Genomic DNA, 15,531 nt, shown 5'->3' on the forward strand with positions numbered 1-15,531 from the left:
TTTATACTGAGGCATAGTATGGCATGATACATGCTGAGAACTCTATTATACTGTAGCACAGTATACAGTCAAACCTTTTCTAAAGGTTACCTGTACATAATGGTCACCTAGTCACAATGACCGTTCTAATTTCTGCCCTGCAGATTTCATATATAAATGTCCTGTGTGTATAGGTCACAAGCCTTCTGTGGTCAGGGGCCAGGTGTTTCCTAACCAACAATGGTGTCTCCCTGCCTTAAGTGGTCACGGAAGCATATCAACAGTGACACTCTAAGTATGGGAATAAAATTTGTTTGATGAAAAAGGCATTGTTGAAATAAATGCATACCAGGTGAATTGATATACAAAGATTTCCTATCTTGCTTGTACTCACGATACTCCAGTAATATTGTCAGTCTTATCTATAGGTGTCAATAAGTTGGATTTAAAAGTGATTTTTCCTTCCTTATTGGGGAGGGTCAAAGCAATTCTGCTGGATAGTGGAAAAAGTAGTTATCTAGTCACAGTGGAAATGGGTGTCAGGTAACTCAGATTGAAGAAAATTTTAAGCATAAGCAAGATATTATGACTGATTTTGAGAGAAAGATTCAAGTTTGTGAAGAGATACGAGTTATAATCTTTCCATAAGAGTCAGGAGTCATTTAATATTTAAAACTAAAGGCAGGAAAAGTTTGAGTTCATGAGTCACAAAGAATTGTCACATATGGCTTATTTTAATTTCATCACAGGCCTTTCATATAAATTGACTGTCTTTTGATTGCAGTGAGTTGAGAAAGTATCTAATCCCAATATAGTTTTTCAAGCATCAACAACTGTTTCCAAGCCTAATTTATACAAGCTGGCTGACAAAAGAGTCAGTCCTCTGTTTTACAGTCCTATGTAATCTGTTAATCAGTAGTGAAATAATTATTCTGTCATGGTGCACAAAACAAACTAAGATCAGTAATTATTTTAAGTCATTGATGATTTAATTTAAAGGATGGATTAAACTCAGCAGGATACAATAAGTTTTTGTCGAACATAAATTTGGGAAAAAACATGTATTTTATCATTTGTTCAATAGTGCACATAAAACAATCTTCATAATGCAATAATAATAATATTAATAATAATAATAATAATAACAATAATCATCTTTGTTGCATGTTATTTGTTCAAAAAACAATTTGGATAAGTGAACCTTTGTAGAGGTCATGTGTGGAAAAGCCATTTTTGCCTTTCCCATGAGTGGCTGCTATTGACAGGTTTGACTTTACTACAATACATGCAGTGATGTACATTATAATGTATCAAAAGTACACTGTGACACATGCAGTGATGTACATTATAATGTGCCAAAGTACACTGTGACACATGCAGTGATGTACATTACAATGTGCCAAAGTACACTTTGACACATGCAGAAAGTTACATTATAATGTACCAAAGTACACTTTGACACATGCAGAAAGTTATATTATACTGTACCAAAGTACACTGTGACACATGCAGAAAGTTACATTATAATGTGCCAAAGTACAATGTGACACATGCTGTGATGTACATTATACTGTATCAAAGTACACTGACACATGCAGAAAGTTATATTATACTATACCAAAATAGAAAACTGTGACACATGCAGAAAGTTACATTATACTGTACCAAGTACACTTTGACACATGCAGAAAGTTATATTATAATGTACCAAAGTACACTTTGACACATGCAGAAAGTTATATTATACTGTACCAAAGTACACTGTGACACATGCAAAAGTTACATTATAATGTACCAAAGTACACTGTGACACATGCAGTGATGTACATTATACTGTAATAAAGTACACTGTGACACATGCAGTGATGTACATTATACTGTAATAAAGTACAATGTGACACATGCTGTGATGTACATTATACTGTATCAAAGTACACTGACACATGCAGAAAGTTATACTATACCAAAATAGAAAACTCTGACACATGCAGGAAGTTATATTGTACTGTACCATAGTATACTATGATACATGCAGAGAACTAAATTATGCAAGTAGTTAAGTATTCTGTTCATACACAAACAATGAGTGCAGAAAATGTACATTAACTGTTAATTTATGTACTTAGTGCTACAATTTCAGCAAAGAATACAGACGTGTTTTGTGATATCCTATGTCTCATGTTTATCCCATTTAAGAGATGTCCTTTGGCAAAAAATGACCACAAGATTTTTGACCCAAATACAACATTCATGAGGTTCTTCACACCCCAATGCCAAGAACCTTGTCTGAAAATAATCAAGAACCTCAAGAGATTAGAGCAGATAAGAACAAAAATTGTGGAACATGCTTAGTGTTGATGTGCCATAGTTTTGTTCCGAGATCAACTTGAGTTGCTGGGGAACATGAAATCATGTTTCAGGTATTTGGGCATAAATTTCACACGAACTGTCCAAAGGTGGCCTAGGTTTTTCATAACATGAAGAGACAAGTTTGTACACCTCTTTTATCTTGCACCTTGTGACTATAATGTGTTTAAACAACTGGGAAATATAATGACCAGAGAGCATGGGATAATTATGGGCAAAATATGTCTCTTGTCTGACAATTCAAATTAGCAAATGGTCATTGACAGTTTTAGCTCATTTCTCAGACCTGTCCTGCAAATACAGTGATTTTTGGATTTCTGAGATTTATGTGAGATATATTTTTATTAAGTTGTATTTTAAGAAATTGATATCCAGAAAATTAAAGAGCTACAATTATTTCCTCTAGCCTGATGATCATGTAAGTGAAATATTTTTTCCTTTGTTTTTACATTCCATTTAATCATTAACATGCTGCCTGTAAAATAAATGTAATTTGGAAAAAATAATCTTACTTTTTGGAAGCTTTTCACTTATCATTATTATTATTAAAACAGGAGAAACTCAGATGTTTCATACTTTCCTCATTAACAAAACCATGTTGAAATAAAAGTTCTTAACTACATACAATGAAGATTATGCTCCATATATGTATAAATTGAATCTTTTCAAATCTCAGGTGTGTATCTACATGTCTAGTGGGTTCATCCATATGCTAATACCTGTCTCTCTCTTTCTCTCCATATCAACATGGAGAGTATATTTTTCAGAGTGAAACCTTTATATAATGTAAATCAAACAAGACAAGGTGACCAGTAAGCCATTATACTAAGTATGAAAAAAACCCCACAAATATGTCAAATTTTATTTTACAAGGAAAGCATTCAGTAATTATAATTTTGTAGACAAGAATACTGACGGAAAACAAAATAATCCTTTGTTTGCTGCATATTTCCAATAATTAGAAATGGAGGAATAAAAATGAAGTTAAATAAAAATTACACTGAAAGACAGAAACTGTGGAAGATTTAGGTACAGTAGTAGATGTTTTACATGATCTGTGAAGCTGAACTGTTCTTAAACCCTTGCTTGCAATACAGAAATGCATATTTTGTTCAGCATCTTATATAACTTAATTACAGCATCCTTTCCATAGCTTTCTTCCTCATTCTCATTCAACAGCTCTTAAATTAGCTGAATAATGTCACTTTCACCTTTTGTCTACAGTGATCATTTATTTGTCTTTTTGTTAACATTGGTTATTCATCTTTTTATCAGTATTAAAAAACTTTGCACTTTGCTGGTCATAGTGGTGACTCCATCACATAATACTATGCTGTAAAACCCAACAACATATATAGTAAAAGTCATACAGTTCATGTGCGTGCATTTATTCATGTTAAATTAAATTAAATTTTTATTTTATAACACTAATTTTGTTTAAGCAAAGTCTATTAAATCCTGATTATTAAATGATCTGCACTTAATTGTCGTCAAGAAAATTCCAGACAAAAATTATTGATTGCTAGGAATGTTTACAGTGGTGGCCAGGTACTAAACTGGGTGAAGAAATAAGCACATCAAATCTAATTGTCACAATATGGAGTATTAATTTTTTTTTCATCAAGATGTGTAGCTTTTGTTGTGTCATCACATCATACAACATTCAATCTGGATTGCACCGGATCACACCTTTAGGTTGATTTCACCCAAAAATGTCCACGTACTTCAATATTGATTTTGCTGTATGTACTTCTCATAGCGTGTAAATAATGACCTTCCAAAGGAACATGGATGTATGAGGATCCAAGTGAATAACTGCCATTTAAAGGTATGTAGAATCAAATTCTAACAAATGACACTCAATGCGGAAATAATGCATACATGACCTGTACGATGTCATTTACAATATGACTCGAAAAACAAATTTTACTATCAATGCTAACATTGTTGGTGATACCATGATACTTATGTCTCACTGTGCAGGTCAGACATAAAAGTGCCAACTTCAAAAAGGGATGTGTACAGGTAATATTTCACCTAGGTCCATCTTTCCCTGCAGAATCTCAATGGCATCCTCTCTGTGCAGGTCTTGTAATGCATTCAACAGTCCTGACACAGTGCCTCCCATCTCCTAAGATAGATAAATAAATGCTTCATAGCATATGTCATTTACATGAAGGATCATAAGCCATTTGATACAAATGTGTTGTGTCACCTTATTATTAAATAAAAGTAAAACCTACTCCAGAGTCAAATCTTTTAAATGATTAGAACTCGTCCCTTTTTTCATGTGTCTAAGGATTCTTATATGTGTATTTATATTATGTGACACATAACTTGTTGAAAACTTTCAATGCATTGTGAAGCATTTCAATATGGTATTTTCTGACAACACAACTTACAAATGATACAAGAGTCAGTTTTAATCACCTTGACTTTTAACGTGCTTTTGGAGGTCGTGGGTTCAATCCCTGGCCGAGTCATACCAAAGACTTACAAAAATGGTACTAATAGCTGCCTCGCCTGGCACTTAGCATTAAGAGGTTAGTGTTAGACTGGTCAGCCTGGTGTCAGAATAATGTGACTGGGTGGGACATCATGCTACATGTCGGCGGCATGATGCCCCAGTGCTAGACATCACTATAAACTGTCTAGCTGCAGACATCATAGCTATATGACTGAAAAAGTGTTAAAGCTATGTTAAAAAGTAAAATCACACATACACACACATATAATGCTTTTGAGAATGTGTCAAACGGCTTAGTGAACAAGAATAACTCATGATGCACCAATTTTACTTTATTTAAAAAACGTCAATGAGTAGTGTTGTTTTAAATATGTATGGAACATCCAGAAAAGGTCCTGACTGCATTGTTTATGCTAATTAAATATGTATATTAAAATACTGGCGGGACTTGCAGAAATATATGCTAATATCTTTGTACTAAAAGTAAACTATTTTGCATATTTTTAAATGTAAATTATTTTGAATACTTTTAATGTAAACTAATTTGCAAACTTTTAATACATTTCTTGTCAATTTACTTGCGTAAAATATTTGAATATGCTGCTTATATAAAACTAATTTCATATTATGCACTGGATAAACAGGCACATTGTTTATATAAACCTCTGGAATATAACATATCTGGAAAACTAGAGAGCCTAAAAATATATGGTCAATGAAATTATATCTATGTTAATAGTAATATAACTGACACTGATTGATGTTATCACTAAAACAAAATGGTTTCACTGTCAAATTTGGTTACCCAAAACACAGAAGTATATCAATGAATGAACTACAATATAAGAGATATTGCCAAGAATTTTCTCTAGTAGGGGTGTTCCCCCACATCTAACTCTGGAGGGGTGAGTGGGAACAATACCAAAAAATGAGAGCTTATGAGTGACAACATTAGTATAAGGTATATGCATACCTAATTTAAGAGGAGATTTAATGACTTTATATCACTTCTTTGACATCAAGCATATAAAGTATCTCTTTACCCAATTTACTTTGGTGCATAGGTAAATATTCTTTTCTGCTTCTTCAAAGCCTCTGAAGGGGCCCCGAGTGGCCAAGTGGTCTAAAGCGCTCACCGTTCTGGATCACTGCCATCTCACCTCTGTCTACGTGGGTTCGAGTCCAAGGCTCGGCTAGCGTGGATACATGGGAAGGCCTTCCAGTAGTTTCTCGTGGGTTGGTGGTTCTTCCCTGGGTTTTCCAGGGTTCTTCCTCCACCAGTTATACTGGCCGCCATGTATAGCCTATCTTGTGCTGAAAAATGGCATTAAACCCTAGAACAACAACAACAAAGCCTCTGAAAACAGGAAATGGTCTATATGACCCCCTTGTATCTGAATACTCATCAGTTTATTGACAGCTTCTGATGTTAAGAGTTGTTTTGTGAACTGAATCCCCTCTCACAATCTGCACTTTGTAATGGGAGAACCACTGCAATTTTGGCCAGTTGAAACAAATTAGTGAATTGGTCTTTGTTATATCTGAACATATTTTTTCACAACTTAATCATGTTGTCCCTTGGAAATTTCTGTTGTAAGATAACATCTGTAGCAAGGCTGTGTGCCAAAGTTGCAGCCTTTTAAGAACATAGGTTAACCTATGCAACCCTTTTCATTCATTTATGGATTATCTCGATAGAAAGCACATAGCATCCCTCCTTTTCGTTTCTTTCCTTGACCAACTGTAGGTAATTAAACATGTCTTGGAATTTCTGTTCCTCTTCTTCTCCTTTTCAGCCTCTGGTTCCATGTACTGTGGAAGAGGTACCAACTATTTCCATGTCATCAGTTTGTGCGACATTTCAGTTTGCATTGTTACAGGAGAGCTTACCTCTTAGTCCAGCATTGAACATAGCAGATACCTTACCATAATGAAATCAGTTATCTTCCATTTCAACATTCACAAAACTCAGTACTGTTATGCCATTTAAATTCATGCATGGCTGATCAATGGATCAGTTTGTCATACCTATCTAGGAGACAATTTAATCAGAACACCTATACAGTTTCTGCAAAAACTGCAACAGAGCTCAATCATTTAGATGCTTTTATTAAAACCCTAAATCTACCTTAGTATAACTTGATTGAGATCATTAGCAAAATGGATTCCAAGACTTAATTTGAGAAATGGTTTATTTCTTATTTTTGTCTTTAATAAAATAAAAAAAATTAAAAAAACATACATTGGGTACAGCAAATTGTAGGAACCACAAATGATTTGTGTGACATTTCAACTGTTGTTTTGAGAAGGTGCATGACCAATGATTTTCTTGGGGCGAAAAATCCACTATCCCTTGGCCTTGCAGCATCTCTGTGATATACGGGTAGCAAATTACAAAAGCTGTCAAAGTTTCTTCCCATCTCTTTTTTAATTTGTGAACCAGTACTAGTGCACCAGCATTAGTCTGGGTGGGGGCTAAATGAAATGCCATCAGTTACTGACTTTGCTTCATGTAAAATTCCAATGGCTGAATTTGACCATAGTGGGTGTTTCAAAGTGCTTTGTTGGAGAAGGAGAAATTTGAAAGGAAATTGAAAAAGAGAGTGAAAATTAAAGTAAGTTTGGTTTGGTTCAATGGTTGCTGACACATCTTCTGTACAAGCTTAGTGTAACCAGTGCATGGACAGCATTAGACCAATATGTGCCTCACTTTAAGGGGGTGGGGAACAAAGATTCTTACCTCATAATAATTCAGTAAGACACGAGTTGGACTGTGTTGACCATGCTGACTGGCAAGTTTCTCTACAAGATATCTTAGTCCCAGTTTGTCAGAGAGGGCTAACCAGTCTGCTCCTGGTCTAGACTGGTCCAGGAGCCGAGACAAATTTATCCTCTTTATGTAGTCAACTTTATCTAGGTCACTACCTGAAATGACCAACCCAAATTAGTTGTTTTAAGGTAAATGTCACATAATAGCTACAATTAAAAATGCATATATTGGCAAATTAACTACCAATAAAACCACACTTATCATCAGCAATAAAGGCTGTTAAATAAACAACATAAACCATGGCTTTGCAATCATTAGTTTTCAAATACTTTATGACCCTGACATAACATGGTGGCCTTAAAATCATGAGTTTCCAAATACTTTATGACCTCAAAATAACACAATGGTTTTAAATCATGAGCTTCCAAATACTTTATGATCCTGACATAACATGATGGCCTTACAATCATGAGTTTCCAAATACTTTATGACCTCGAAATAACACAATGGTTTTAAATCATGAGCTTCCAAATACTTTATGACCCTGACATAACATGATGGCCTTACAATCATGAGTTTCCAAATACTTTATGACCTCAAAATAACACAATGGTTTTAAATCATGAGCTTCCAAATACTTTATGATCCTGACATAACATGATGGCCTTACAATCATGAGTTTCCAAATACTTTATGACCTCAAAATAACACAATGGTTTTAAATCATGAGCTTCCAAATACTTTATGACCCTGACATAACATGATGGCCTTACAATCATGAGTTTCCAAATACTTTATGACCTCAAAATAACACAATGGTTTTAAATCATGAGCTTCCAAATACTTTATGACCTCGAAATAACACAATGGTTTTAAATCATGAGCTTCCAAATACTTTATGATCCTGACATAACATGATGGCCTTACAATCATGAGTTTCCAAATACTTTATGACCTTGAAATAACACAATGGTTTTAAATCATGAGCTTCCAAATACTTTATGACCCTGACATAACATGATGGCCTTACAATCATGAGTTTCCAAATACTTTATGACCTCGAAATAACACAATGGTTTTAAATCATGAGTTTCCAAATACTTTATGACCTTGAAATAACACAATGGTTTTAAATCATGAGCTTCCAAATACTTTATGATCCTGACATAACATGATGGCCTTACAATCATGAGTTTCCAAATACTTTATGACCTTGAAATAACACAATGGTTTTAAATCATGAGCTTCCAAATACTTTATGACCCTGACATAACATGATGGCCTTACAATCATGAGTTTCCAAATACTTTAGGACCTCGAAATAACACAATGGTTTTAAATCATGAGCTTCCAAATACTTTATGACCCTGACATAACATGATGGCCTTACAATCATGAGTTTTCCAAATACTTTTTGAACTTGAAATAACACAATGGTTTTAAATCATGAACTTCCAAATACTTTATGACCTTGAAATAACACAATGGTTTTAAATCATGAGTTTCCAAATACTTTATGACCTTGAAATAACACAATGGTTTTAAATCATGAGCTTCCAAATACTTTATGACCCTGACATAACATGATGGCCTTACAATCATGAGTTTCCAAATACTTTATGACCTCGAAATAACACAATGGTTTTAAATCATGAGCTTCCAAATACTTTATGACCCTGATATAACATGATGGCCTTACAATCATGAGTTTCCAAATACTTTATGACCTTGAAATAACACAATGGTTTTAAATCATGAGCTTCCAAATACTATATGACCCTGACATAACATGATGGCCTTACAATCATGAGTTTTCCAAATACTTTTTGACCTTGAAATAACACAATGGTTTTAAATCATGAACTTACAAATACTTTATGACCTTGAAATAACACAATGGTTTTAAATCATGAGTTTCCAAATACTTTATGACCTCAAAATAACACAATGGTTTTAAATCATGAGCTTCCAAATACTTTATGACCCTGACATAACATGATGGCCTTACAATCATGAGTTTCCAAATACTTTATGACCTTGAAATAATACAATGTTTTTAAATCATGAGCTTCCAAATACTTTATGACCCTGACATAATATGATGGCCTTACAATCAGGAGTTTCCAAATACTTTATGACCTTGAAATAACAATGGTTTTAAATCATGAGCTTCCAAATACTTTATGACCCAGACATAACATGATGGCCTTACAATCGTGAGTTTCAAAATATTGTATGGCCTTGAAATAACTCAATGGTTTTAAATCATTTGCTTATAAATACTTTTAATTCTGACATAACATGGTGGCTTTACAATCATAAGTTTCCAAATACTTTATGACCTTGAAATAACACAATGGTTTTAAATCATGAGCATCCAAATACTTTATGATCTTGACATAAATGATGGCTGCACAATTAAGAGTTTCAAAAAATGCTTTTATAACTTTGATATAACACTATGGCCTTAAAATCAATCATGAGTTTCAAATATTTTCTATGACCTAGACATAACACTATGGCCATACAATCAGGGGTTTCCAAATGTGTTACGACCTTGACATAAACACTATTTTTATTATAAAATGTACATATTTACCAGGCTGCAATGTATATATTTTTTTTTCACACAAGGAAAACTATGAAACAGTTGCCTATTTTGACAAGTTACAGCAAACCATGAAAAACAATCATGCACTTCCACATTTTTAAATCTCTCTAAAAAAAACCTCAAGTGATATGTTATGACTAAAGACTTAACCTACCAACAGGTATATAAAGATTACCAGAATCTTCCCCATGTGTGGGTTGTACTGGCAAGTCCCTGGTACATATCATATTCCACAAAGGTCAGACTTCCATATTCTTCCAACACAAATGTAGAAGATTCCACGACTCAATCACTACATAAGTAATTTTTGCAAACAACTTTACAAACAATGAAAATCTAATCTGCCCCAATCACATTAGGTGAAGAACATCATAAATGACACGTGAACTTGTTTGCTCCTAGTATCTAGTCCAGATTCAATTCAGAACAACTGTCTCTCTCAGCCTGCATAAAGATAAAAGAAGCTGGTAGGATCAGAGAAACTTTGACGATAATTGAGGTAATAAATGTGGTTTCAAGGTCCGATGGCCCGCTATTCAATCACCTTGTCTTTAGTGTGGAGTTTTTTTGCTCCAACTTAAATTATTTTTCTATCATCTTAAGAAACACAGTTTGTTTCCAGAAATAGTATGTGCTATTACAAATTATCACTAACTATACAACTATTCTGCCAGACAGGTACAGCATCAGGCTATTTAAAATAATGATGTATTATGATACATTCACCATTAATATGCACACATCAAATATAAAAACACACAATCCCTCGTTGATTTTACAAATGAAGCATATGACCATTGCATTAATTTTTTAAAAAATGGATGTGTTTACTATTCAAATGTAATGTATCAATGTTAGCTACACCAGCCAACAAGGAAAGAACATCAATACTACAACCAAATTTTATCATGCAATTTATTTAATTTTAGTAGCATTTCATTATTCACAATCTTTTCAAGCGGGATGTTCACAATACAGAGTTTTCCCTGATAAATAAATATGCATATAAATACAAATGTAATATTTTAGCATCTATTTTAACATGAAGCATATTTTTTTTAAAAGTTAAGTTTCCTTGATAAATTTATAAATAATTATGCTTATTAAAATGAAAAAACTATGCTTATTAAAATTGTCTTTTACAGTACCTGAGGCAAACCTCATGCTCCCAAATCCACTTTCTGTGTGACCTCCTCCAGAGACAAAGAGAGAAGTAAATTTTTCTGATAAACTGCCTTCATCATGTGATTGGATTGTACTTGTGTAAGGTTCTCCTCGCAGGACTTTTAGAATCTGTAGGTAATTACACAAAATAAAAAGCTGAATCTCTATCAAATTATTTATAAAATAATGAACTTGTATACCTTCATTTGAATCACGTTTATGGCTCTGAGAAAATCTACATTTTTGTTGATTCTGTGGTTATGCCTCTGACAAAAATATCCTCTACAGCACAGACACACAATGTTTATTATTTAAAATCATTTTTTAAAAGTTAAATATGTTTGTTTAATAATACTTACCTGACCATAATACCTTAGAAAACTACTAGTAATTTGCTAATAAAGACCTGCCCAAATAGGTGACAGATTGAACTCGCTTTGAGACAGGGACTGGAGCCAAATCACATTAATACTTCAGTTGCAGTAAACTCCTGACTGACACATATTTGACTTAAAAGAGTCTCACATTTATGTGAGTTAACAGTAACACCAAAGTAGGAATGCAGACAAATGTAATTTGTGTAAATACGTGAACATGCAGCATGGGTTCCCAAACAGAAATCGCTGTTTTTTTGTGTGTTCAACCAGGATGAAGATTCAGATACACACTAATGGATGGATTAAAGATTGTTTGTTGTCCATTTTGAATTTTTTAATAAATTTGTTATGATGTAACTGAATAAATATGCTAACAATTTTTTCAGAACATAATAAATAAAATTACTGGCTGAATAAAGGTTTTATTTTGGTACATCTGGTGTCATAAATGTGAGGTCCAAGGAACACAACCCATCCCTTTTTAATATCTCCTATGAAACAAATCACTTGGAACTGGGCAAATTTGACATACTGAATGCATAACACATGTACATTGGGGGTTTACTGTACTTGTATGTGGATTGTGATGTCTCTATCTGTAGAAAGCATACTACTTGGCATGAGTGTAAGTAGCAACTTAAGTATTCACAGGAGAGGAATATATCAATGGGGAGATCACTACATCTAAATGCCACCAAGGTGGGCAGGTAACATTTAGCTTTTTAACTAAAACGTTTTTGCCTGGAATGGCTGGACTTGTTTGACTAATAATTCTTCTAAAGTATTTTGACTGATTAATTGTATCTGAAGAAAACTGCTTTTCAGAATGTTTAACTATTTTTGTGGAAATATTATAAATACATCAATGTGTGAAAAAGGATAGTGGAAGATATGAATCACCTTGTCATTATCCAGTGCATAGTGTCCTGGGAGTGAAAACTTCTCCTCTTCTTTAACCTGCTCCTCCTCCTCATCATCCTCATCTTCTATCTCTAGTGGATCGCAGTTCTCAGCTTCTGGGTCTGCCCCTCCAGCCATAAGGAGTGCCACCATGCCAACATTGCCCCGCCCACAGGCAATGTGAAGTGATGTGTTACCATCAAATCGTCTTAGATTTAAATCAGCCGAGGCCTTACAAATAGAAAGAATAAAAAAATATACTCCTCATTTTTTAATAACTATCCCAACTATTTTAAAGTAGCACGAACATTGCAATATCCTTCATTTTGTCAAAAGTCATTGTAGCACAGCTGAAAGAGAATCCAATGGTTGTGGCTTCAATACAGCCCAGGTCAGTACATGTCAGCTGCCTTGGTGTATCCTTGGAAATGACAATAAGATCCCATTTCCTAGGCATGATATAGATGATATAGACAATAATCTGCCCAAATTATCATTTGAAAAACTAACCAAGCAACAATTAATTTGTGACTCTTTCTATCTGTAATATCTCATTTTCTACATATTGCACACCAAAAACATTTTACCATTTTTTCCACTTAATGACAATATGCACAAGGGAGGGATAGGTTTCAAGTTCTCCCACCAGGATTCCATGAGCGTGTCTAATGGTCATACATACAAAATAACGAATACCAGTAACTTTTATAATTTTCTGGACAGAAATCTTAATCTAAAAGCATGAATAAAGAGTATATAAGAATTATAGAACCTGTCAAAAACAGAAAATGGATACATCTCCATGTTAAATATGCAGTTTTGCCTACCTCCAGTATGAGATATCCAGCGACTGACATGTCATCTGCCTCAACAGCATGGTGAAGTGGTGTCTGCCCACTTTTGCCATCTGGCAAATTGATATCTGCTTTCCCATACACCAACAGCTTCATGGCATTTAGGTTTTCTTTCTGTGCAGCCAGATGAACTGGGGCAAACCCTTGCAACAAAAAAATCATATTACTGTCTATGACATCCTCCAGTGCACTATGCAATGGCAGATCCGAGTCTGCACAGTTTGCAGTTTGACTAATTTTATAAGTGAGTATTATAAGTGAGTATATATGGTAGATGAGAAACACAGTGCATGTAAGAGAAAGCAAAGTGAATTTACAGACACAAAAGTATTATCAGCCGTACCATCAAAGTTTCTCATATTCAGCTCTGGAAATGGACATTGTTTGGTTGTTCCCTGTCTCTGGTACTTTAATAAAGCTTTCAAGCACTCGACATGTCCATATAGCACAGCTAGGTGTACTGGCAAGTTGCCATGGCGATCCTGGGCTGTTGTATCTGCACCTGCTCTTATCAGCAAATCCACTGCATGGGGCTTATTTGTGATTACAGCAAGGTGGAGAGGGGTCTGAAAAATGAAAAGGTGAGTATTCTAATGGCAGAATAATTTCTAAGATATCAAAAGCTAATGGATTTATATATTGTGATGATTTGCACTGATTTAAATGCACAGTAGGATGACAGATAAAAACCCCATACTTCATGGATATTTCATTTGTTTAATTAAAAGGAAAGATTATAAGATCAACTACAAACTGTAAAAGCTGTAAAGATAACAAGAACAAAGTGTATATAGCATAGCAATATACCCAATGGCTTGAATATTACCTGCAGGAACATGAATTCAGCATAAATACAATTCATGTTTGAACAGACTGTAATCCCACCACCATTAATTTCTCAACAAAAAAACCTACTAATTACAAAATAACAATTGTTGACCATAAAGATATTTTACTTAATCTGTTCTGGCCAGATGAAGATCCTCAATTATGATTAAGTAAAAATGTGTGCCGATGTTAGGATCATTGTAGTCAATTTATTTGCAAGTCCAGAGATGCCAAACCATGAATCTTAGTATCAATGTTTTGAGGCTACCAGCCTCAGAAGAGAAACAGGCTTCTACAATCACTTCCATCTTTCTTTATGAGCTTGTATGTTTTATGATCAAGGCAGTTTGTCTGAAATGGATAACATGTTCCACAAGAGAACAAGCTTCTACAATCATTTCCTGTATGAGCCTGTATATACCTGTACACAGTCAGTAATAATTAAAGTAAAAAAAGAATAAATCATGTATCCATGGCTCCAATTTTAATGAATACCTCAAAAACAATAGCATTAAACAATAGTTTTCCTCATGAAATATTTGCATCTTTCTGTCCAATTTATTTCTCTCAAACGATTTCACCTATTTAGAATCTTTGTGACTCATATCTTGCCAAGTAAATTCTTTTTCTTACATTACAAACTATATTCTCTATCAGTCTATCACACTGGTCATGAAGTGCTTTTCTCCCAACTCATATCCACATAGAAAACTGGGATGCGTGTGGGTTAGTTGAGTGTGTTTATGTGTATGTATGAAAATTATAACAAGCAATGACCCTTACAATACGCCAAATCTTTGCAGATAAAGACTACTAAGAACAATTTATTTATAAGCAACAGAGACAGTAACAGCAATGACGCAACACTTTTTTATTTGAAGTTCATGGGTTCAAATACATTAATTATGGTAAAGGAGAGCCCGGAAAGACATTGGTTGCAGCAAGATATTCCTTTCATTAAATATGTGACAATGACTCCTAGTCTAATTCCTGTACATGCATTGTTCTTTAAGAGTATTTATGTTTTTGGTTTTGTTACTGATAAGTCATTTTGGATCAGCAAGTCTTATTGGATGGTCATTGTACTGTATTTTGTATGTCTCTGGCCAAATTCAAAAATTAAAACTTGGGTTTCTGGCAGTTATCATCCATATGCTTCTGGCACCCTAAGTTCCTTTTTTCTTTTGCTCACGCTCAAACTTTAATATAAATTT

The 15,531-nt window shown here is 34.0% G+C and overlaps 1 protein-coding gene across 3 annotated transcripts in view; it reads right to left on the reverse strand.

Moving 5' to 3' along the window:
- LOC149806032 (nuclear factor NF-kappa-B p105 subunit-like) overlaps positions 1–15,531 on the reverse strand; it is a 100,041-nt gene that overhangs the window by 4,863 nt on the left and 79,647 nt on the right. The window contains exons 15-20 of one of the 3 annotated variants that reach the window (XM_089950885.1): positions 13,833–14,055; positions 13,463–13,632; positions 12,636–12,866; positions 11,343–11,487; positions 7,554–7,738; positions 4,384–4,477 (exon numbers count right to left, since the gene is read on the reverse strand). In XM_089950885.1, coding sequence (XP_089807011.1) covers positions 4,384–4,477; positions 7,554–7,738; positions 11,343–11,487; positions 12,636–12,866; positions 13,463–13,632; positions 13,833–14,055 — 1,048 coding nt within the window. Of the gene's footprint in view, positions 1–4,303; positions 4,478–7,553; positions 7,739–11,342; positions 11,488–12,635; positions 12,867–13,462; positions 13,633–13,832; positions 14,056–15,531 lie in introns of all 3 variants that reach the window. The other 2 variants (XM_089950886.1, XM_089950887.1) reach the window with 2 other exon arrangements.

This window comes from Sinohyriopsis cumingii, chromosome 2, assembly GCF_028554795.1.
Source record: "Sinohyriopsis cumingii isolate HCF-2022 chromosome 2, ASM2855479v2, whole genome shotgun sequence".
Lineage (NCBI taxonomy): Eukaryota > Metazoa > Mollusca > Bivalvia > Unionida > Unionidae > Sinohyriopsis > Sinohyriopsis cumingii.